This window comes from Daucus carota, chromosome 4, assembly GCF_001625215.2.
Source record: "Daucus carota subsp. sativus chromosome 4, DH1 v3.0, whole genome shotgun sequence".
In the NCBI taxonomy this organism is placed as follows: Eukaryota; Viridiplantae; Streptophyta; class Magnoliopsida; order Apiales; family Apiaceae; genus Daucus; species Daucus carota.
This window is the reverse complement of record NC_030384.2, coordinates 48213272-48230037: the sequence shown is the minus strand read 5'-3', so window position 1 is coordinate 48230037 and position 16766 is coordinate 48213272. Positions and strand designations below refer to the sequence as shown.

Genomic DNA, 16766 nt, shown 5'->3' with positions numbered 1-16766 from the left:
CTGAAAACAAGTAAAGAATGAATAACAATTTTGTCAGGACTAGTTAGTTGATCGTATGCTGCTACTTTACAGAACAAATGTGAATAATCAAACGAAAAAACAAATTGAATTTTGCAAACAAATTTTAACAATGCAGTTTCAGACAGTTGATCTTGTATCAGCTAGGAACTTATCCTAAGCCCAGGTCTTATGACCAGAAGGGAGTTGCTTAAACTGAGCCTGCAATCCTTCTTCATCCTCGCTCTCCATCAACCTCTCGACCACGATATTGGCAGCATCTTGAACCACATCAGACCAGTTCCTGTTAAATTAGGCAAATTAAAGTTATTCAACTTATAAGGCTTAGAATAATCTGTCCAGGGCCGTGTTGTGTGTTAAGATGCATTTAAGTGCTCAAACTGTATTTGAGTTAAATTAGTTCGTGTCTGTCAGTGTGTCAGTGTGTGTGTCGCGCACACACACTGACACATACATGCACAAATGTTCTGAAAACTAAGCGGCTCTTACCCTTTTGAGGAATCAAATGCAATCCCTACAGTGTGCTTAGCCTCCTCAAGCGCGGAACTAAACCTCTGCACCTCCGCGTGTGAACAGCTTCCCTTGTCCACAACGCGGAGTTCTGAAGGCTTAACATCACAAAATATAGGAATAACCTTCTTCCCAGACTCCATCATTAAGGCAAGTTCATGCAGACAGAAGTATGACTCACAATAAGTTGGTGAAAAAACCAAAACCCCAACTTTACAACTCATAATCCCCCCATTTATCTTCTCAAACAGCTTATCCCCCGGCTTCATGTTCTTGTTATCCAAGAAAGCGCGGATACCAAGCCAGCGCAGATGATCATACAACAATGAAGAGATCGATCTCTTGGTGTCAATGCTTCTATGGTTAATAAAAACATCGCAAGATGCTTTAGGGGGCAATGCAGCTGCCACATTTTGGCTCATTTGGGTTCTCAGATACTTTTGGCTTATAAGCTGTTGTTGTAGCATTCTCATGGCTGGGGATCGATGCATGGTTCGAGTTGCTCTTAATTATCTTAAAATCTTTCGAGTCACTCAAGCAGAAAAGTATTAATCAGAGTCGAAATTAAAATCAAAGAATGTTTAATGGTTTATTTGGATGATAATGCTGCAAGTAAGTAGTCTATATATATACATTGCATCAACTCAACTTACTAAGACTACTGCAAATTGAAATTGAAATTGAAATTTCATGAAATTCCTAGTCTTCTGGTGTGGATACAGAAGGTTGATTTGAATTCACCGTGGGCACAAAATGCCAAAAAATCACGTTGTGCGTTGATTTTCAAGAGACAGAGAAGAAGAATTCAATATATATAACGGAAAGGAAGCAAGAAGAATCAAAGTACTCCCTCCGTCCCACAATACATGTCTCTTTTGAAAAAATTACGCATATTAAGAAAGCATTGATTAGATAAAATTTTCTCACCTCTACCCCTAATAAATGCATGAATGTAGACTCTTATTCAACCTACATTAATTGTTATACAACTTTCAAGAAGGGTAATTTTGAAATATTTGCAATATATTTGCATTGGAAACTAAAAGTAGACATGTATTGTGGGACAAAATTTTTTTCCAAAAGAGACATGTATTGTGGGACGGAGGGAGTAAAAAATACTGTAACTTGCGAGTCGTGACTTGATCGCAAAACAAAAGGCGTGTGGTTTGATGGAATGAAATCCGACATAATTAAGAAGATTTAAGAATTTTTGAACAGAATGTTGGTATGATTTGGAGGGTCTTTTTCGCATGTGTGCAAAACTACTATTTCCATCCCATTTAATTTTATATGTTTGTTTTATAAAATATGATTTTATAATTTATTTTTAAGACTATTTTCTTCTTAACAAAAATTTGATAATTAAATTTTAATTCAGAAAAAAATTTAAAACATAAATTATAGAATTATTTTTTTGAGGAGTATTAAAATTTAAAGTGTGCCGCTGTCTTACAAATATAACTCGGGGACAGTGGGGTACTTGTTATTTAGATTAAAGAATTTTATGAGGAAGGACATAGAGTACTTTTTATTTGGATTAAAATTTTTGTCGGCGGAGTTTTTTAATTCCAGGAGTGTTATTGTTAATAAAATTGCAGTAATAAACTTTTTATTATCTAATTATATAATTATATAATAATTGTTAGTGCTAATGACCGATTACAGAAATCCGTTATTCTAAATGGTGTGAGACAAGTAAGAGACAATTTTACAAAACCTTCAACCACGTTTGCTGACTGTTTCAATTTTGCCTTGTCTGTGGAGCCGACTACAATGACACGTCTATCTTCATTCTTGTGTGCTCAGCTTCCGTTGCTCCAATTTTTTAAATTTATTTAAAATAATATAACGTGCTTTATAATTTTCGAACCAAAATCTGGGATGAACTTCTAAAATATCATTTATTATGAGGGTTTACATGTACTTGTTAGCAAGTACGCGCCTGAAGAGTCAAAGAAAATTAAATTATTAGTCAAAATTTTGAAAAAACACATATTCTACTACTCCATATTAAGACTTTGGTTAGAACAGAACACAGTATCAATATATATATATAAAGGAGGATGCGGGCGTCTCTAGAATTGTTCGATTCAGTCTTCTGATTTTTCTTAAATTTCGGATAGAAAATATAGTTATAATTCAAAAATTCAGGTTTAAGAATTCTAAAAGTAATACAACTCTTTTCTTATCAAATTCTAAAGATGATACAATTCTTTTCTTATTTAGTATTTCTTATTGAATTCTAAAGATAAGACAATTCTTTTCTTATTTAGTAATCCTAATAGAAATAGGATTATATTTATTCAAACTAACAAAATCATAGATAAAATACAATTTATATTTAAGATTTGTAAGGTAATACGTACAATTTATATTATCGATTTACTTTTATAATTTTCTTAAATTTCGAATAGAAAATAAAGGATTGTAAAGATAATAATCATTAAAAAAACTGATAGCAACAAAAATTAGAACCATAAAAGAATAATAACTTTTAACTAATAAATAGGCATCAAAAAATAAAAAAAAATAACAAATAAAATAATATATAAAAAATAGGAATCATATATTAATTTTATGATAATGTAAATGGGTCTTGATTAGTATTGTGTTTGACGGGCACGGGAGGCGGCCCAAACTAATTTTTATCTAAATAATAATAATTTTTTTATTAGTATTATGTTTGACGGGAAAGTCGCTAAAATAATTTTTATAAAAGAATAATAATTTTTAACTAATAAATTGGAATCAAAAAATAAAAATAATTAACAAATAAAATAATATATAAAAAATAGGTATCATATATTGATTTTATGATAATGTAAATGGTTCTTGATTAGTATATCGTTTGACGGGCACGGGAGGCGGCCCAAACTAATTTTTATCCAAATAATAATAAATTTTCTATTAGTATTATGTTTGACGGTAAAGTCGCTAAAATAATTTTTTATCTATGTTATAATATATTTTTTTGTTACACAATTTAAAATAATCTCTAATTTTGTCATAATTAGAATAATTTTTATTAGTATTGTGTTTGACACTAAAACGACTCAAACTAATTGAAACAACCCGGGTCAAATCCCGAGCCTTTTTCGAAAATCGGGTCAAGTCCCGAAATCCGAATCCGAAAATAAGCCCAAATATACTGGCCCAACTGCAACAACTTGGGTAATCAACAAGCCCACCACAGGCCCCCAAAAGATCATGATTTGTTGGTGCAATTAGTAGTATTACTTATGCTTATAAACTGAACTAAAGTCTCCACACGACTCGATGTGGGACTGGGGTGTTACAAACTCCCCCACTTAAATTCCTGACGTCCTCGTCAGGCCGAAACGGATAGCCCATAGACCCAGATCGAACCTCTCTAGCCATTGTGGGATAATACCGGCTGGCTTCGTGTCCCCGCCTCCGGATCTCTGTCCATTGCGGGATAATACCACCAGCCTTCGTGTCCCCACCTCCGGCAACTTGACGAATCAAGCTTTCGAGAGCCTGCTCTGAATACCATATGTGACAACCCGGGTCAAATCCCGAGTCTTTTTCGAAAATCGGGTCAAGTCCCGAATTCCGAATCCGAAAATAAGCCCAAATAACTGGCCCAATTGCAACAACTTGGGTAATCCACAAACCCACCACACACTACTAGAAATATGCTAATACACATCAGTCAAAAACTGATGTCCCGGAGAATTCCAACTGATGTTACTGTGGGCGATGTTAAAGGTACATGTCTTTAACATCAGTTAATAACTGATGTCTAATGTTGGATTTAACATCGGTTCTGTACACCATAAATGATGTATATTATACTCTTTAACATCAGTTCTGTAAGCTTCGATGATTTCTATTGTACTCATTTACATCAGTTAATAACTGATGTTAAAGCTTAGTGCCTTTAACATCGCCCACAAAGACATCGCTTGAATTTTTTGCTTACATCAGCTAATAACTGATGTCTATAGCCTTTAATATCACTTTAACTTTAAAGAAACTGATGTTATAACATTAGATTTACATCATTTATTTACTCATTAACTGATGTAATAACATTGAATTAACATCATTTTTATACACCGGAATAACAAACCAAGAAACTACCAAATCAACAGCAAAATCTTATTGATGCATATATAAACCAATTGTACATACATCCATCACATTCCAATTTCATCGACTACACATCCATCAAATATAATATCGATCAACTACTACACATCCATCTAATCTAAATATCAAGTACATAATTAAAGCCTCTAAAGTAAATAATCAAAGCTATATATGTTGTTCAGATTTGCTCCCAGAAGATGAACTTTTGTGCCATCCAAGACTTTTAATGCACCACCACCTGCAGCAACTCGTCTAAGTAACTCACTTCTGCTATCTTTCTGAGGAGTTCTACACAAACTGTCAATCACTTGAACCTGAATAATGAATAGGAAAACATGGCCTAAACTAACTAATTACCAAAATTTAAAAGCTAGGACATAAAATAAAATAGCAGTAACAAGTCTGGTAATTCAGTAGTTAAAAGCAAAAGGGTTCTTACACAGATACAGGGAGTTTTGTACTGGAGGATCAATTTTACATTTTTATTAAAAATGACAAAAATGAAATATCTAAGTGCAGTATAATAAATACTTAACATCAATATTAATTTGGAGAACTTACTTACCAGTGAAGTAACTAACAAGATTAGCAAAAAGAATGCCAATTGTAACGTTGAGCTGAAACAATATGTTTAGTCCTCTAATTCTGGTCGGTGCTATCTCGGACAAGAACAATGGCACGGCCTGCATTGGACATATACAGATATCACACAAAAGAACACTTGAATCACAACATTAAGTTCCACCTAATGATACATCAATTCCCAAGATCTGTCTTTGACATATTATGTAACACAGATGATAACACAGCCTCAAAATGCATAGAATTTAATAATTATAAATTCAAATCCCATCACCCTCAACAAATACACCATTTAAATTACAACTCTATAAGAAAAATGAGCAATAATGACATTGTGGGTACAAGTGTTTTTGTGTGCATGTGCAAGTATGTACAGACTAACTATAAAAGCCAAGGCACTAGATGGCAACATACCATGTTATTTTCATAGATACAGTAACTTCTCAAACTTCCAGATGGTAAATCAAGAGGGTATTCTGTTTGGATAAATATCTGCACAACATGTCCAAGCAGAATATAATATAAGAAATAGAACAGATTAGCATGATATCACATGGAGCTGAATTTCTCTAAAGACTTGTGGATTTCAGTACTTATGTGTCCTCCTGGAATAGAGTTCCATTCAGCAGCATAATTTGAAAAACTGATTAATTAAGACAGGTCGTTATAACCTTTTCATTTCGTATACAGCATCCAGGCTAACAGGTGTCTCCATAGCAAAGAGTGTTAATATTTGTAGGTGTCCTCCTGGAGTGGATTCTTTTTACAAATCTAGATATCAATAGGAAGAGCAACAAAATTAAGCATCTGGTAGATATAATTATCCTGAACATGCAGAGATTATAAAGACAAGACTCGTTGTATAGAAGACACGTATCAAGCTGAAATTCTGAAACTTAGAATGAAACAAACTTCGCATATAATGGGTGCAGGGGTGGGGGAAGAGATTAGCAGAAAACTCATTTAAATTCAATTTCCAACTTGACTGAAGTGTTTTACATCATGTAAAGGTTATGTAGTGACTAATAGATTACAAGTCAGAGATTAAGTGTAGAAGATTAAGAAATAGCACATCTTTGATATACCCAAAAGTTAAACATAACGAGTTCATCGAGTTTTCAGGTCACATAACAGCATAAATGAAAATAGTTCAGCTAATAAACTTCAAGGAACCAGAGAACTAATAGACTAAAACATAAAAAAACAAGCAAAAATCAGCTTTAAGCCCTTTCACCACGGATACACCTTGCTAGCTGAATGTCATTCGACATTATTGTGACTCTTTTAGCATGTATAGTATAAAGATTTGTATCCTCAAACAAGCCAACACGATAAGTTTCAGAAGCCTCTTAAAGAGCAAGTTAACATAAATCATCTTCCCACAAATCACACCATATCTAAATAATTCATAACAGACTAAAAAAAACTACTCAATTAAAAGTTAAAATAATCTAAAGAAATGTAAATTCAATTATCTACACAATTGTACAATTGAGGTAAAAACAAACAAGAACACAAGAAAATAATTAAGGACATATATAAAAGCTTTATGAAATCAGTACTTGTCCCAATCAATTTCTATAGGCCTTGTTTGAAAAGAAGTAGGCTCCATTCGAATCACGATCCAACACTGATTTAAATTAATTCTTCTTCTTTGTTGTTTCTTTGAAATCTGAGTCCTGTAGAGGGCAAAATTCATGAGTCCTGCGGAGTTCCAAAAATAATCATCGAAAGACAAAAACTGTAAAATCGAAGAATGAACCAAATCAAGAACAAACATGAGTAAAAATAATGACCTTAAGGATGCCTTTGCAGTGTGTGCACCTAAAGCAAGATGTAGGAAAATCAACTCCATCAGCAGACATAGTCTTTTCAAAGACCTTTTATTTCTGTTAGGTTCCAGTAAAAGAAATCTCTTTCCTTAAATGATCTTCCCCTTCTTGTACCTCAAAATCAAAGCCATCACACAACAATCTTAAGCTTCTACAACAACAAACGGTAACTAAAACTTGGTATTTAACTACTGATTAAAGCTTACCCACTTAAAATTTCGATCTTTGGAACCTCCGACTGCAGTTTTGAATATCAATTAAGCTCCAACCTTTTCAACCTCTGAGTTTCAATTAGTAGAAGAGCAGTGAGAATGGGATGAGTAAAGTTTCTGAAAAGATGTGTTATCTCTGAGTGGTGAAAGTAAGATGCGATGGGGGAAGGGAATCGAGAGAAGATGGGCTGGGAGAAGGGGGCTAGGGTTCTTACCCGAGCATAAGCATATTTAGATGTTCTGTGTTTTTGTTGATCGAGATATGTTATATATTTTGTTAAATTATTTTAGTTTTAAGTTTTTCATTTTTTGAAACATTTTATTTTAGTTTAGTTGAATAATTATAATTTTTAATATTTTTTTTCAAAATTTTAAAGTTATAACATATATGATTTGTGTATTTTAATGATTTATAATATTTTAAAATTATATATATATATATATATATGATTTTGTATTTTAATGATTTTGATTATATAAATATTTATATGTATGTGTTTGTAGTTTTTTTTTGAAAATAATGTGTTTGTAGTTGAATATTTTTATTTTAAGGTTATATGTTATGAATATTGGAGGGAGATGAAATTTTTTTAAGGGAGGGAAGTTAAAATTTTATAAGGGAGGGAATTTTTTTATAAAGGGGGGAATGGGGGTGGGAATGGTGGAATTTTTTTTTAAACACGTACTTTACACATCAGTTGCATAAATAACTGATGTTTAAAGTACTTTAACACATCAGTTTAAGTGAAAATGATGTTTAAAGTATCTTTAACATCAGAGAAATTTCTAACTGATGTCTGAAGCGTGATGTCTATTCCACTTTTTCTAGTAGTGACAGGCCCCCAAAAGATCATGATTTGCTGGTTCAACATATTTCCACCCTCATTATTATTGTTATTGTTATTGTTTCCACCGCTTCCGTTGTTTCTGTTGTTGCGATTGTTAGCACCTCCACGTCGAGCACTCATGATTCCTTCAAACAAGAATAAACTATCTATAATATGGATCATAATTATCAAGAAGGTAGATATATTCATAATCCAATAAATGAAATTCATAAAAATATTGAAACAATAATACTAAATTTATTAATCTAGGCTCGAAATAGGCCACAAAATGTGTCTTCAAACAATACCAAATAAAAACTAGACCTACGCGACTTGATATTTAAGAGAAACAATCCATAAACCAAACTATCTAAATAATAAACTAAATTTCTTCTAAAATCTCAGTCACCCTTGCTCTAGTCGTCGCGATTGCTCTTCGATGCCCTTGTAGAAAATCCGTGGTGATCCTCTTGATCCATGCGGGACATCGCGATAATGGCCATCGACAAATAAAGTTTATTGAACGTTCGGAGGCTCTAGTATCCCTTCTTACTATTTCCAGCACTCTAGCAGCCTTATCTTTTTGATGTCGGCAGTCCTTAAGATGGTTTATGTAAGCCGTGTAAAGATCAGTATATTTCATTTCTAAATTAAATTCTGCTCCCTCAGCTTCTTCTTCTCTAAGTTTGAGTTTCAATTTTAGCAATGCACTCTCTCCCTTTAACTTGGCTATCTCATCATCCCTACATGGCTGACACACAACCTCGGGAAAGGAAGATTCCTTAACCGAGTCCTCACTATCATAATCGGGTTGAGGAGCATCCTCATCTATCTCGAGTGAAATTACAGATTCAATGTCCTCCTCGGGGTCTTCCTCAAAATCGTCCTCAAAATCGTCATCCAGACCCCAAACATTGTCATTATCTGCCATCTACACAAATTTTAAAAACGATATATTAAAAATTTGTTTCTAAAGATAATTCTTTATCCCTAACGACATAACTTAATCCTAGCAGATAGTCTACAGGAAGCTAACCTCGCTCTGATACCATATGAAACAACCCGGGTCAAATCCCGAGCCTTTTTCGAAAATCGGGTCAAGTCCCGAAATCCGAATCCGAAAATAAGCCCAAATATACTGGCCCAACTGCAACAACTTGGGTAATCAACAAGCCCACCACAGGCCCCCAAAAGATCATGATTTGTTGGTGCAATTAGTAGTATTACTTATGCTTATAAACTGAACTAAAGTCTCCACACGACTCGATGTGGGACTGGGGTGTTACACTAATACCTAAATTATACTTCCTCCATCCCATTTTAAGTGTCCTGTTTAACTTTTGAATGATTAAATTGACCAAATTTTAACTGAGATTTACACATATAATATAATTTTTTAAAGTAAAAAAAATTATGTCATTATAAAATACATACAATATACTATAAAATGTAATTTTTAGTTTTTCAAAATAATAATGAATTTGTTTTTTATGCTTGGTCAAATTTGGTCAATTGACCGTTATAAGTCAAAACAGGACGCTTAAAATGGGATGGAGGGAGTAATGTTTTGTTATAAGTATTGTGTTTGACAAGAGAGCGACTCAAACTAATTTTGATCTAAATTATAATATTTAATTTATCATAAAAATAATAATTATGGATTAATATTGTCTTTGACGGGAGTGGGGTTCGAACTAATTTTATTATTAGTATTGTGTTTGACAGGATGATCACTTAAACAAATTTTTATATCAATTATAATATTTTTTATTTGTGATATGTTTAATGGGAAGATAACTCAAAATAATTTTTATCCTATTATAATTCTAATTCATATCAAAATTTATCACGCCGCCGCGAAGCGCGATATATAAAGAAGGATGCGAGCGTCCTATAATTGCTCGATTCAGTCTTCTGAATTTTCTTAAATTTCGGATAGAAAATATAGTTGTAATTTAAAAAATCAGATTCAAGAATTCTAAAGATGATACAATTCTTTTCTTATTGAATTCTAAAGATGATACAATTCTTTTCTTTTTTATTTAATATTTCTTATTGAATTCTAAAGATGACATAATTCTTTTCTTATTTAGTAATCCTAAAAGAAATAAGATTATGTTTAAAAGAAATCAACTTGAAGGATTTCAAAAGTTAATATAATTCTTTTTTTTTCGGATTCTAGAGGTAATACAATTTTTTTATTATCGAGGAATGCCAAAAGGAATATGATTATATTTATCTAAACTAATAATCATAGATAAAATACAATTTATATTTAAGATTTGTAAGGTAATACGTACAATTTTTATTTCCGATTTAGTCTTATAATTTTCTTAAATTTCGAATAGAAAATAAAAGATTGTAAAGATAATAATCATTAAAAAACTAATACCAAAAATATTAGAACCATAAAAGAATAATAATTTTAAACTAATAAATAGGAGTCAAAAAATAAAAATAATTAACATATAAAATAATACATATAAAATAGGAATCATATATTGATTTTATGATAATGTTGATTAGTATTGTGTTTGACGGGCACGGGAGGCGGCCTTAACTAATTTTTATCTAAATAATAATAAATTTTCTATTAGTATTATGTTTGACAGGAAAGTGGCTAAAATAATTTTTTATCTATGTTATAGTATATATTTTTGTTAAAACGGGACCACAGTTCAAAATACTTTTTGTCCAATTATAATCTTTAATTTTATCATAATTAGAATAATTTTTATTAGTATGTGTTTGGCAGTAAGGCGACTCAAACTAATATCTAAATTATAATGTTTTGTTATTGGTATTGTGTTTGATAAGAGAGCGGCTCAAACTAATTTTGATCTAAATTATAGTATTTAATTTTATCATAAAAATAATAATTATGGATTAACACTGTCTTTGACGGGAAGGAGGTTCAAACTAATTTTATTATTAGTATTGTGTTTGACAGGATGACCACTTAAACAAATATTTATACCAATTATAATATTTTTCATTTGTGATATGTTTAACGGAAAGATGACTCAAATAATTTTTATGTTATTATAATACTTATTCATATCAAAATTTATCACGCCGTCGCGAAGCGCGGCTTTTTTCACTAGTTTAAATATAAACTACTATAGTATGTTACTAACGAAATTATCCATTTAACAAAAACAAAAACTTTATATTTTCTAAATCGGTTAGACTCTGAGCTTGAATCATCGAGTAATTGGTCGCCAATTAATTATTTTTGTTCGATTATAAAAATGCAATATAAATATGTTAAAGGACTGAGCCTTGAGTTGGTTTACAAAAGAACGAAAATATGAATATTCAACTTTGTTTAATTACACAATTGAAGAAAAAAAACTAAGATGTGAAAAGAAAATGCAACGTTCACTCTTTTATAAAGCAAACAACAAAAATGGAGTGATTGAGTTAGGCAAGCGATGAGCCGCCAAAGCTGCCTGCTCCGTGATTGAACTAAATTTTGACGTAGATATGTTCTCACGAAGTTCTCACTTTCGTATTTATTACTACAAAACTAGGAAAACGTCAAAGATACAAGAATAATATGTTTTTTTTGAAGATATACAAGAATAATATGTTATATTATTATCTCTTAAGATTAGTTTAAATTATAATAATAATGTATTCATATTAGTCTCATCTACCAAAATTTCGTACATATAATATTATTTCTAATCAAATTTAGTGAACACAATCGGTAAATTTAATGAGAGAAGGGTGAATCAGCGCGGGATTTTGTACGAAAATTAAAATTAGATTTTATTTTTTATTTTGTATTTTGATACGAGTACAAGATAAATATGTTTTTTAAAACGACCTATTATACTTTAAATATCATTTAAAACGAGTTGATATTTTTTATTTTCCCAATATACGGTGATAATTAAAATTTAACTCGTTAATTTATATAGTTAAGAATCGGTCTCAAATCAATGCCGGATAAAATTTGACAATAATTTTGTTATAGTTATTATAACTAATTAATAAATTGGAGAGTCGCCGTGGCTACCCCTCAATTTAACGGTTTGAGAATTTAAACTCCAACTCTGAGTACATCAACCAAGCTAGGTAGGGATGGCATTTTTACCCGATCCGATGGATACCCGACCCGTTCCGACCCGATTGGGTCTACCCGAACCCGATTTTTTTGGATTTGGATCCGGATCTGGATCTTATTTTTAGACCCGAAAGAGTTTGGATCTGGATCTGGATCTCAGGTATTCCGAACCGAGGCCCGACCCGAAACCCGATAAAAACCCGATACAAAATATTATATATATATATATATATATATATATATATATATATATATATTATGTGTTTAATGTAAAGTATACGTATTGAAATATTATGAATTATTAGGTATGAATATTATTTTATTTAATTTTATATGCCCAATACAGAATTTATATTCATTTCATCAATATTTTTCTCAGTTATTGTGCATTAAAAATCTAAATATAATAAAAATATAAAATATAAATGATAAGTTGAATGATTGTATACAGTTAAGTTAACATGTTTCACGTGTTTATTGTATTTGACAAAACTTGTAAAACTCTTTTTATGTTCCTAAATTTTAAAAAAAATCAATCATCACATTTTTCTATAGATATATAATTTTTAATTTTTATTTAATTTTATTTTTTAAATACCCGAATTAGACCCGAACCCGAACCGAAACCCGAAAAAACCCGACGGATCGGATCTGGATCTTCATTTTCTAGACCCGGACCCGAACCCGAACCGACCCGAAATATAATGGATCGGGTCTGGATCTCAAAAAACCCGACCCGACCCGACCCGTTGCCATCCCTAAAGCTAGGGGTGAGCAAAACCAAACCGAACCGAACTAACCGTACAATTTCGGTTCGGTTTGGTTTGAATTTTTTTAAAACTCCGGTTAATTCGGTTTTCGGTTATAACCGAACTTTTAGTTCGATTCGGTCCGGTTATTGAAAATCAGAACTTCGGTTTAACCGAAATAACCGAAGTTTTATATATATTTTTAAAAAATTTAAATTATATTTATATATAATATAAAATATAAATAATATTCATATACATTAGTACACTACAGCCACCTGACCTAATCCTAATCCTAATCGGCTAATCGAATACATATCTCACCACCTCACCGGCGCACCACCGGCACCAGACTTCCGATTCAAGTTCAAGCTCACCTGAAGGGGTCTGGCCTCTCTCTGTGCTGCATCATCTTAAGTTTGATACTCCAAGATAGTCCCTGCTGCTGTCCTGACTGTGTATGGCTATTGGCTACTGTAATCTGTATGATTAACGCTTGAATCTTGATGCCACCCCATGTTATGCTATTTGCAACCGCTAGAATTTACATTGAGCCCCAGTAGATTTAACCCCCGGTAGATTTTTTGTGCATTTTTTTAATTTGTTTTTGAAGGTTTTTTTTTATATATAAAGTTCGGTTTTAACCGAACCAAACCGAAAAAACCGAAGTAATTTCGGTTCGGTTCGATTCGGTTTGAATGATAAGTACGGTTCGATTCGATTTCAAAAAATATGAAAGTTCGGTTTTCGGTAACCGACCGTTTGCTCAGCCCTAAACCAAGCCATAACCAGACTCCAGAGGAGACAGGGTGAGAGACATGTGATGGGAGCAGTTGTAAAAAGCGGGAATCGGACTTAATTGGTAAAGTTACGGAACAAGCATTAATCGGGGATTAATTGAATTGATCGCGAATTAATCAGATGATTAATGAAATAATCGGATATTTAATGAGTTCCGCGAGCTCACTAACTCTTAGAACAGAAGATGAGAGTAGCAATACATTTTTACTCCAAAAAAAATAAAGTAGCGATACATTTAATAGCATATCCGATTATTCATGAAGTGTGCCCTTTTTATTGAAAGACCTTTGAAAGCCCATACCTACAGGCATGGAGTATTTGGATATCTGTGCCCACAAGGCCCACTTCTTGATAATAAGTCTTGCAAACACCCTATTCCTATCATTGAGGAAATCCAAAACATGAAATTTGATTGGCTGCCCAGGATTTACATGTCATATTCATTTGCAGCAATATACTTATCATATCCACTCTCTGCTGCTCCCATTTTATCTTTTATCTAAGTGCAGACAATTATGCAAACAGTTCCAAATCAGCCAGCATTCATCCAGGCCACCACTTTTCATATATAAATACATTTGCTCATACTTCACTTAAAATATCCAAGCTTTTTAAGTTCTTTCTTTTGCTCAAAAAAGAAAGTGAAATATCTTCAAGTCTTGTCCAAGAATGGCTCTTCAGGCTGCTTCTTTCCTTCCCTCTTCTTTCTCCATCAACAAAGAGGTTTGTCTACACTTCTTCTGTCATTTCTATTGTAATAATGTTAAGATAGATTAAAAGAATGCGATCAGATAGTACAAGTGGTAACTGTTTATCCTCAGTAATATTAAGTAATGTAAAAAGAACGCGATCAGATAGTCCAAGTGGTAAACGTTTATCATCTGTGTTATCCTGGTACTAGGCCCATAAATACTAGTAGTTTATATAATAATCACATTTTGTGCTTGCTAATTTTTGGAAAATGTCGAAATGTGCAGGGCAAGGCCAATGTTTCTTTGAAGGAAACTAGTCTTTTTGGAGTTACATTTTCTGACAGTCTCAGGACTGACTTCAGCTCTCTGAGGACCAGGGTAACTAACTGAACTGAAGTACCTTAATTGTTTGTTTTACTGAGGTTACTAGAAAATTCAAGAATTTTGGTCAGGGTTTAGCTGAATTGAACCAATTGAGTACTAATATGGTTTTTGCTACAGAGGGGTTGTAGGCAAATATCACAGACCGGAGCTATAAGATCACAAGCAGTGGCGACGACTCCTTCTGTCAACAGGGCGACAGGCGAAGGCAAGAAGACCTTGAGGAAGGGAAGTGTGATCATTACTGGAGCCTCCTCAGGGTTGGGCTTGGCCACGGCCAAGGCACTGGCGGAAACAGGCAAATGGCATGTGATTATGGCCTGCAGGGACTTTCTCAAGGCCGAAAGAGCAGCTAAATCAGCTGGCATGCCTAAGGAGAATTACACAATAATGCATTTGGACCTAGCGTCGCTTGATAGTGTTAGGCAGTTTGTAGAGACGTTTAGGCGATCAGAGAGGCCGCTTGATGTGCTTGTTTGCAATGCAGCAGTGTATTTCCCTACTGCTAAGGAGCCTACTTACACAGCTGATGGATTTGAACTTAGTGTTGGGACTAACCATTTGGGCCATTTCTTGCTTTCAAGATTGCTGCTCGATGACTTGAACAAATCTGATTACCCGTCCAAGAGACTCATTATTGTTGGTTCCATCACAGGTACTAATACAACAAAAATATTCAAATTGCAGCAATGAGTAAAATTTATATTTATTTCTAATTTATCTGGTATCACAATTCACAGGCAACACAAACACATTGGCCGGGAATGTACCTCCAAAGGCCAACCTGGGAGACTTGAGGGGTCTTGCAGGCGGTCTAAATGGGATGAACAGCTCCGCCATGATAGACGGTGCAGAATTTGATGGTGCAAAAGCTTACAAGGACAGCAAGGTCTGCAACATGCTCACAATGCAAGAATTCCACCGTCGATACCACGAGGAAACTGGGATCACATTTGCATCCTTGTACCCAGGCTGCATTGCCACAACTGGTTTGTTTAGGGAGCATATTCCCCTCTTCAGGACCCTCTTCCCACCATTCCAAAAGTACATCACCAAGGGCTATGTGTCTGAAGCAGAATCCGGAAAGCGATTGGCACAGGTAGAACTTAAAATCTGACACACAAATTTTAAATTTATAAAACAAGGGCTTTTTTAAAAAAATACCCAAGTTGCAGAAACTATTTTCAAAAATACGGTGCACCCTCATTTGCAAAAACATGGTATTTTTCCAAATTTAATAACCCGGGTTTGTTTCTCTGTATAGGTTGTGAGTGAACCAAGCCTGACCAAATCAGGTGTCTACTGGAGCTGGAACAAGGACTCTGCCTCATTCGAAAACCAGTTGTCTGAAGAAGCTAGTGATGTAGAGAAGGCTCGTAAAGTATGGGAAGTGAGTGAGAAGCTTGTTGGTTTGGCCTAAAGAGGATCCTTGTGATTCTTTCTAGCAGTTAGCTGCTTGAGCTGGGAAATCTGGGCCTTCTATGAGTGCAAAGATTGGTTTGGATACTGCATTGTAGGAATAATTTTTCTCTTGTATAACTAGTGTACTTTCTTAGTTGATAATAAACACTCAATCGGATTTGACAGAGCAATCAGTGGCTGTTTACTCGTTTTGAGATGCTAAAAAATGATTCCATAAAAGTTACTGGTTGAAACAATTTTTTTTTATGACCCTGAAGCTGAAATTAACCATTAATTGCTCACTCAACCAAATTAATCACCGTTTTAATAATTGGAGCAAACCATTCTTGTAAAGTCTTTAGTTAAAAAAATAAATTGACACGCCAAATTAAAAAATATGCATCATCTCCTTGTTGATAATTTTTTTTTTTTTTTTGAAAGCAACCTTGTTGATAATTTTAGTCAGGCTCTATGATAGTTATATTTGTGGAAAATGTTACAAATTTATAATAAATGTCGCGCATCTTCTTGTCAAAAAAAAATATCGTGTTATCTATTACTATATCAAAGTAATAT

General features: G+C 33.2%; 2 protein-coding genes and 1 long non-coding RNA gene across 10 annotated transcripts; 1 reads left to right on the top strand and 2 right to left on the bottom strand.

Moving 5' to 3' along the window:
• Window positions 1-22: 22 nt before the first annotated feature.
• Window positions 23-1108, bottom strand: LOC108217500 (probable 2' cyclic ADP-D-ribose synthase BdTIR). Its single transcript, XM_017390329.2, has 2 exons — window positions 508-1108; window positions 23-301 (listed from the first exon to the last, which is right to left on the bottom strand). The coding sequence occupies exons 1-2, from the start codon at window positions 1017-1019 to the stop codon at window positions 175-177; spliced, it is 639 nt and encodes a 212-aa protein (XP_017245818.1). The 5' UTR covers window positions 1020-1108; the 3' UTR covers window positions 23-174.
• A 3521-nt stretch (window positions 1109-4629) lies between these two features.
• On the bottom strand, window positions 4630-7515 carry LOC108215997 (uncharacterized). 8 transcript variants are annotated; one of them, XR_001806020.2, is made up of 7 exons: window positions 7262-7515; window positions 7020-7169; window positions 6786-6902; window positions 5895-5994; window positions 5638-5715; window positions 5207-5324; window positions 4630-4955 (listed from the first exon to the last, which is right to left on the bottom strand). It is a non-coding gene; the product is annotated as an uncharacterized LOC108215997 (long non-coding RNA). The 8 variants fall into 8 exon arrangements; XR_001806022.2 differs by having other exon boundaries at window positions 7020-7162; XR_001806021.2 differs by having other exon boundaries at window positions 7266-7515.
• Window positions 7516-14239: 6724 nt separating this feature from the next.
• Window positions 14240-16381, top strand: LOC108219384 (protochlorophyllide reductase, chloroplastic). The gene is made up of 5 exons (XM_017392804.2): window positions 14240-14439; window positions 14694-14786; window positions 14910-15444; window positions 15530-15888; window positions 16054-16381. The coding sequence occupies exons 1-5, from the start codon at window positions 14386-14388 to the stop codon at window positions 16207-16209; spliced, it is 1197 nt and encodes a 398-aa protein (XP_017248293.1). The 5' UTR covers window positions 14240-14385; the 3' UTR covers window positions 16210-16381.
• Window positions 16382-16766: the final 385 nt, after the last annotated feature.

Bases quoted from the DNA above. Each gene is read 5' to 3' on its own strand.
- LOC108219384 (XM_017392804.2), top strand. From the start codon at position 14,386: ATGGCTCTTCAGGCTGCTTCTTTCCTTCCCTCTTCTTTCTCCATCAAC. The intron at 14,440-14,693 runs GTTTGTCTACAC...CGAAATGTGCAG, and splicing joins CTTTCTCCATCAACAAAGAG to GGCAAGGCCAATGTTTCTTT. The intron at 15,889-16,053 runs GTAGAACTTAAA...TTCTCTGTATAG, and splicing joins CCGGAAAGCGATTGGCACAG to GTTGTGAGTGAACCAAGCCT.
- LOC108217500 (XM_017390329.2), bottom strand. From the start codon at position 1,019: ATGCATCGATCCCCAGCCATGAGAATGCTACAACAACAGCTTATAAGC. The intron at 302-507 runs GTAAGAGCCGCT...CTAATTTAACAG, and splicing joins GCATTTGATTCCTCAAAAGG to GAACTGGTCTGATGTGGTTC.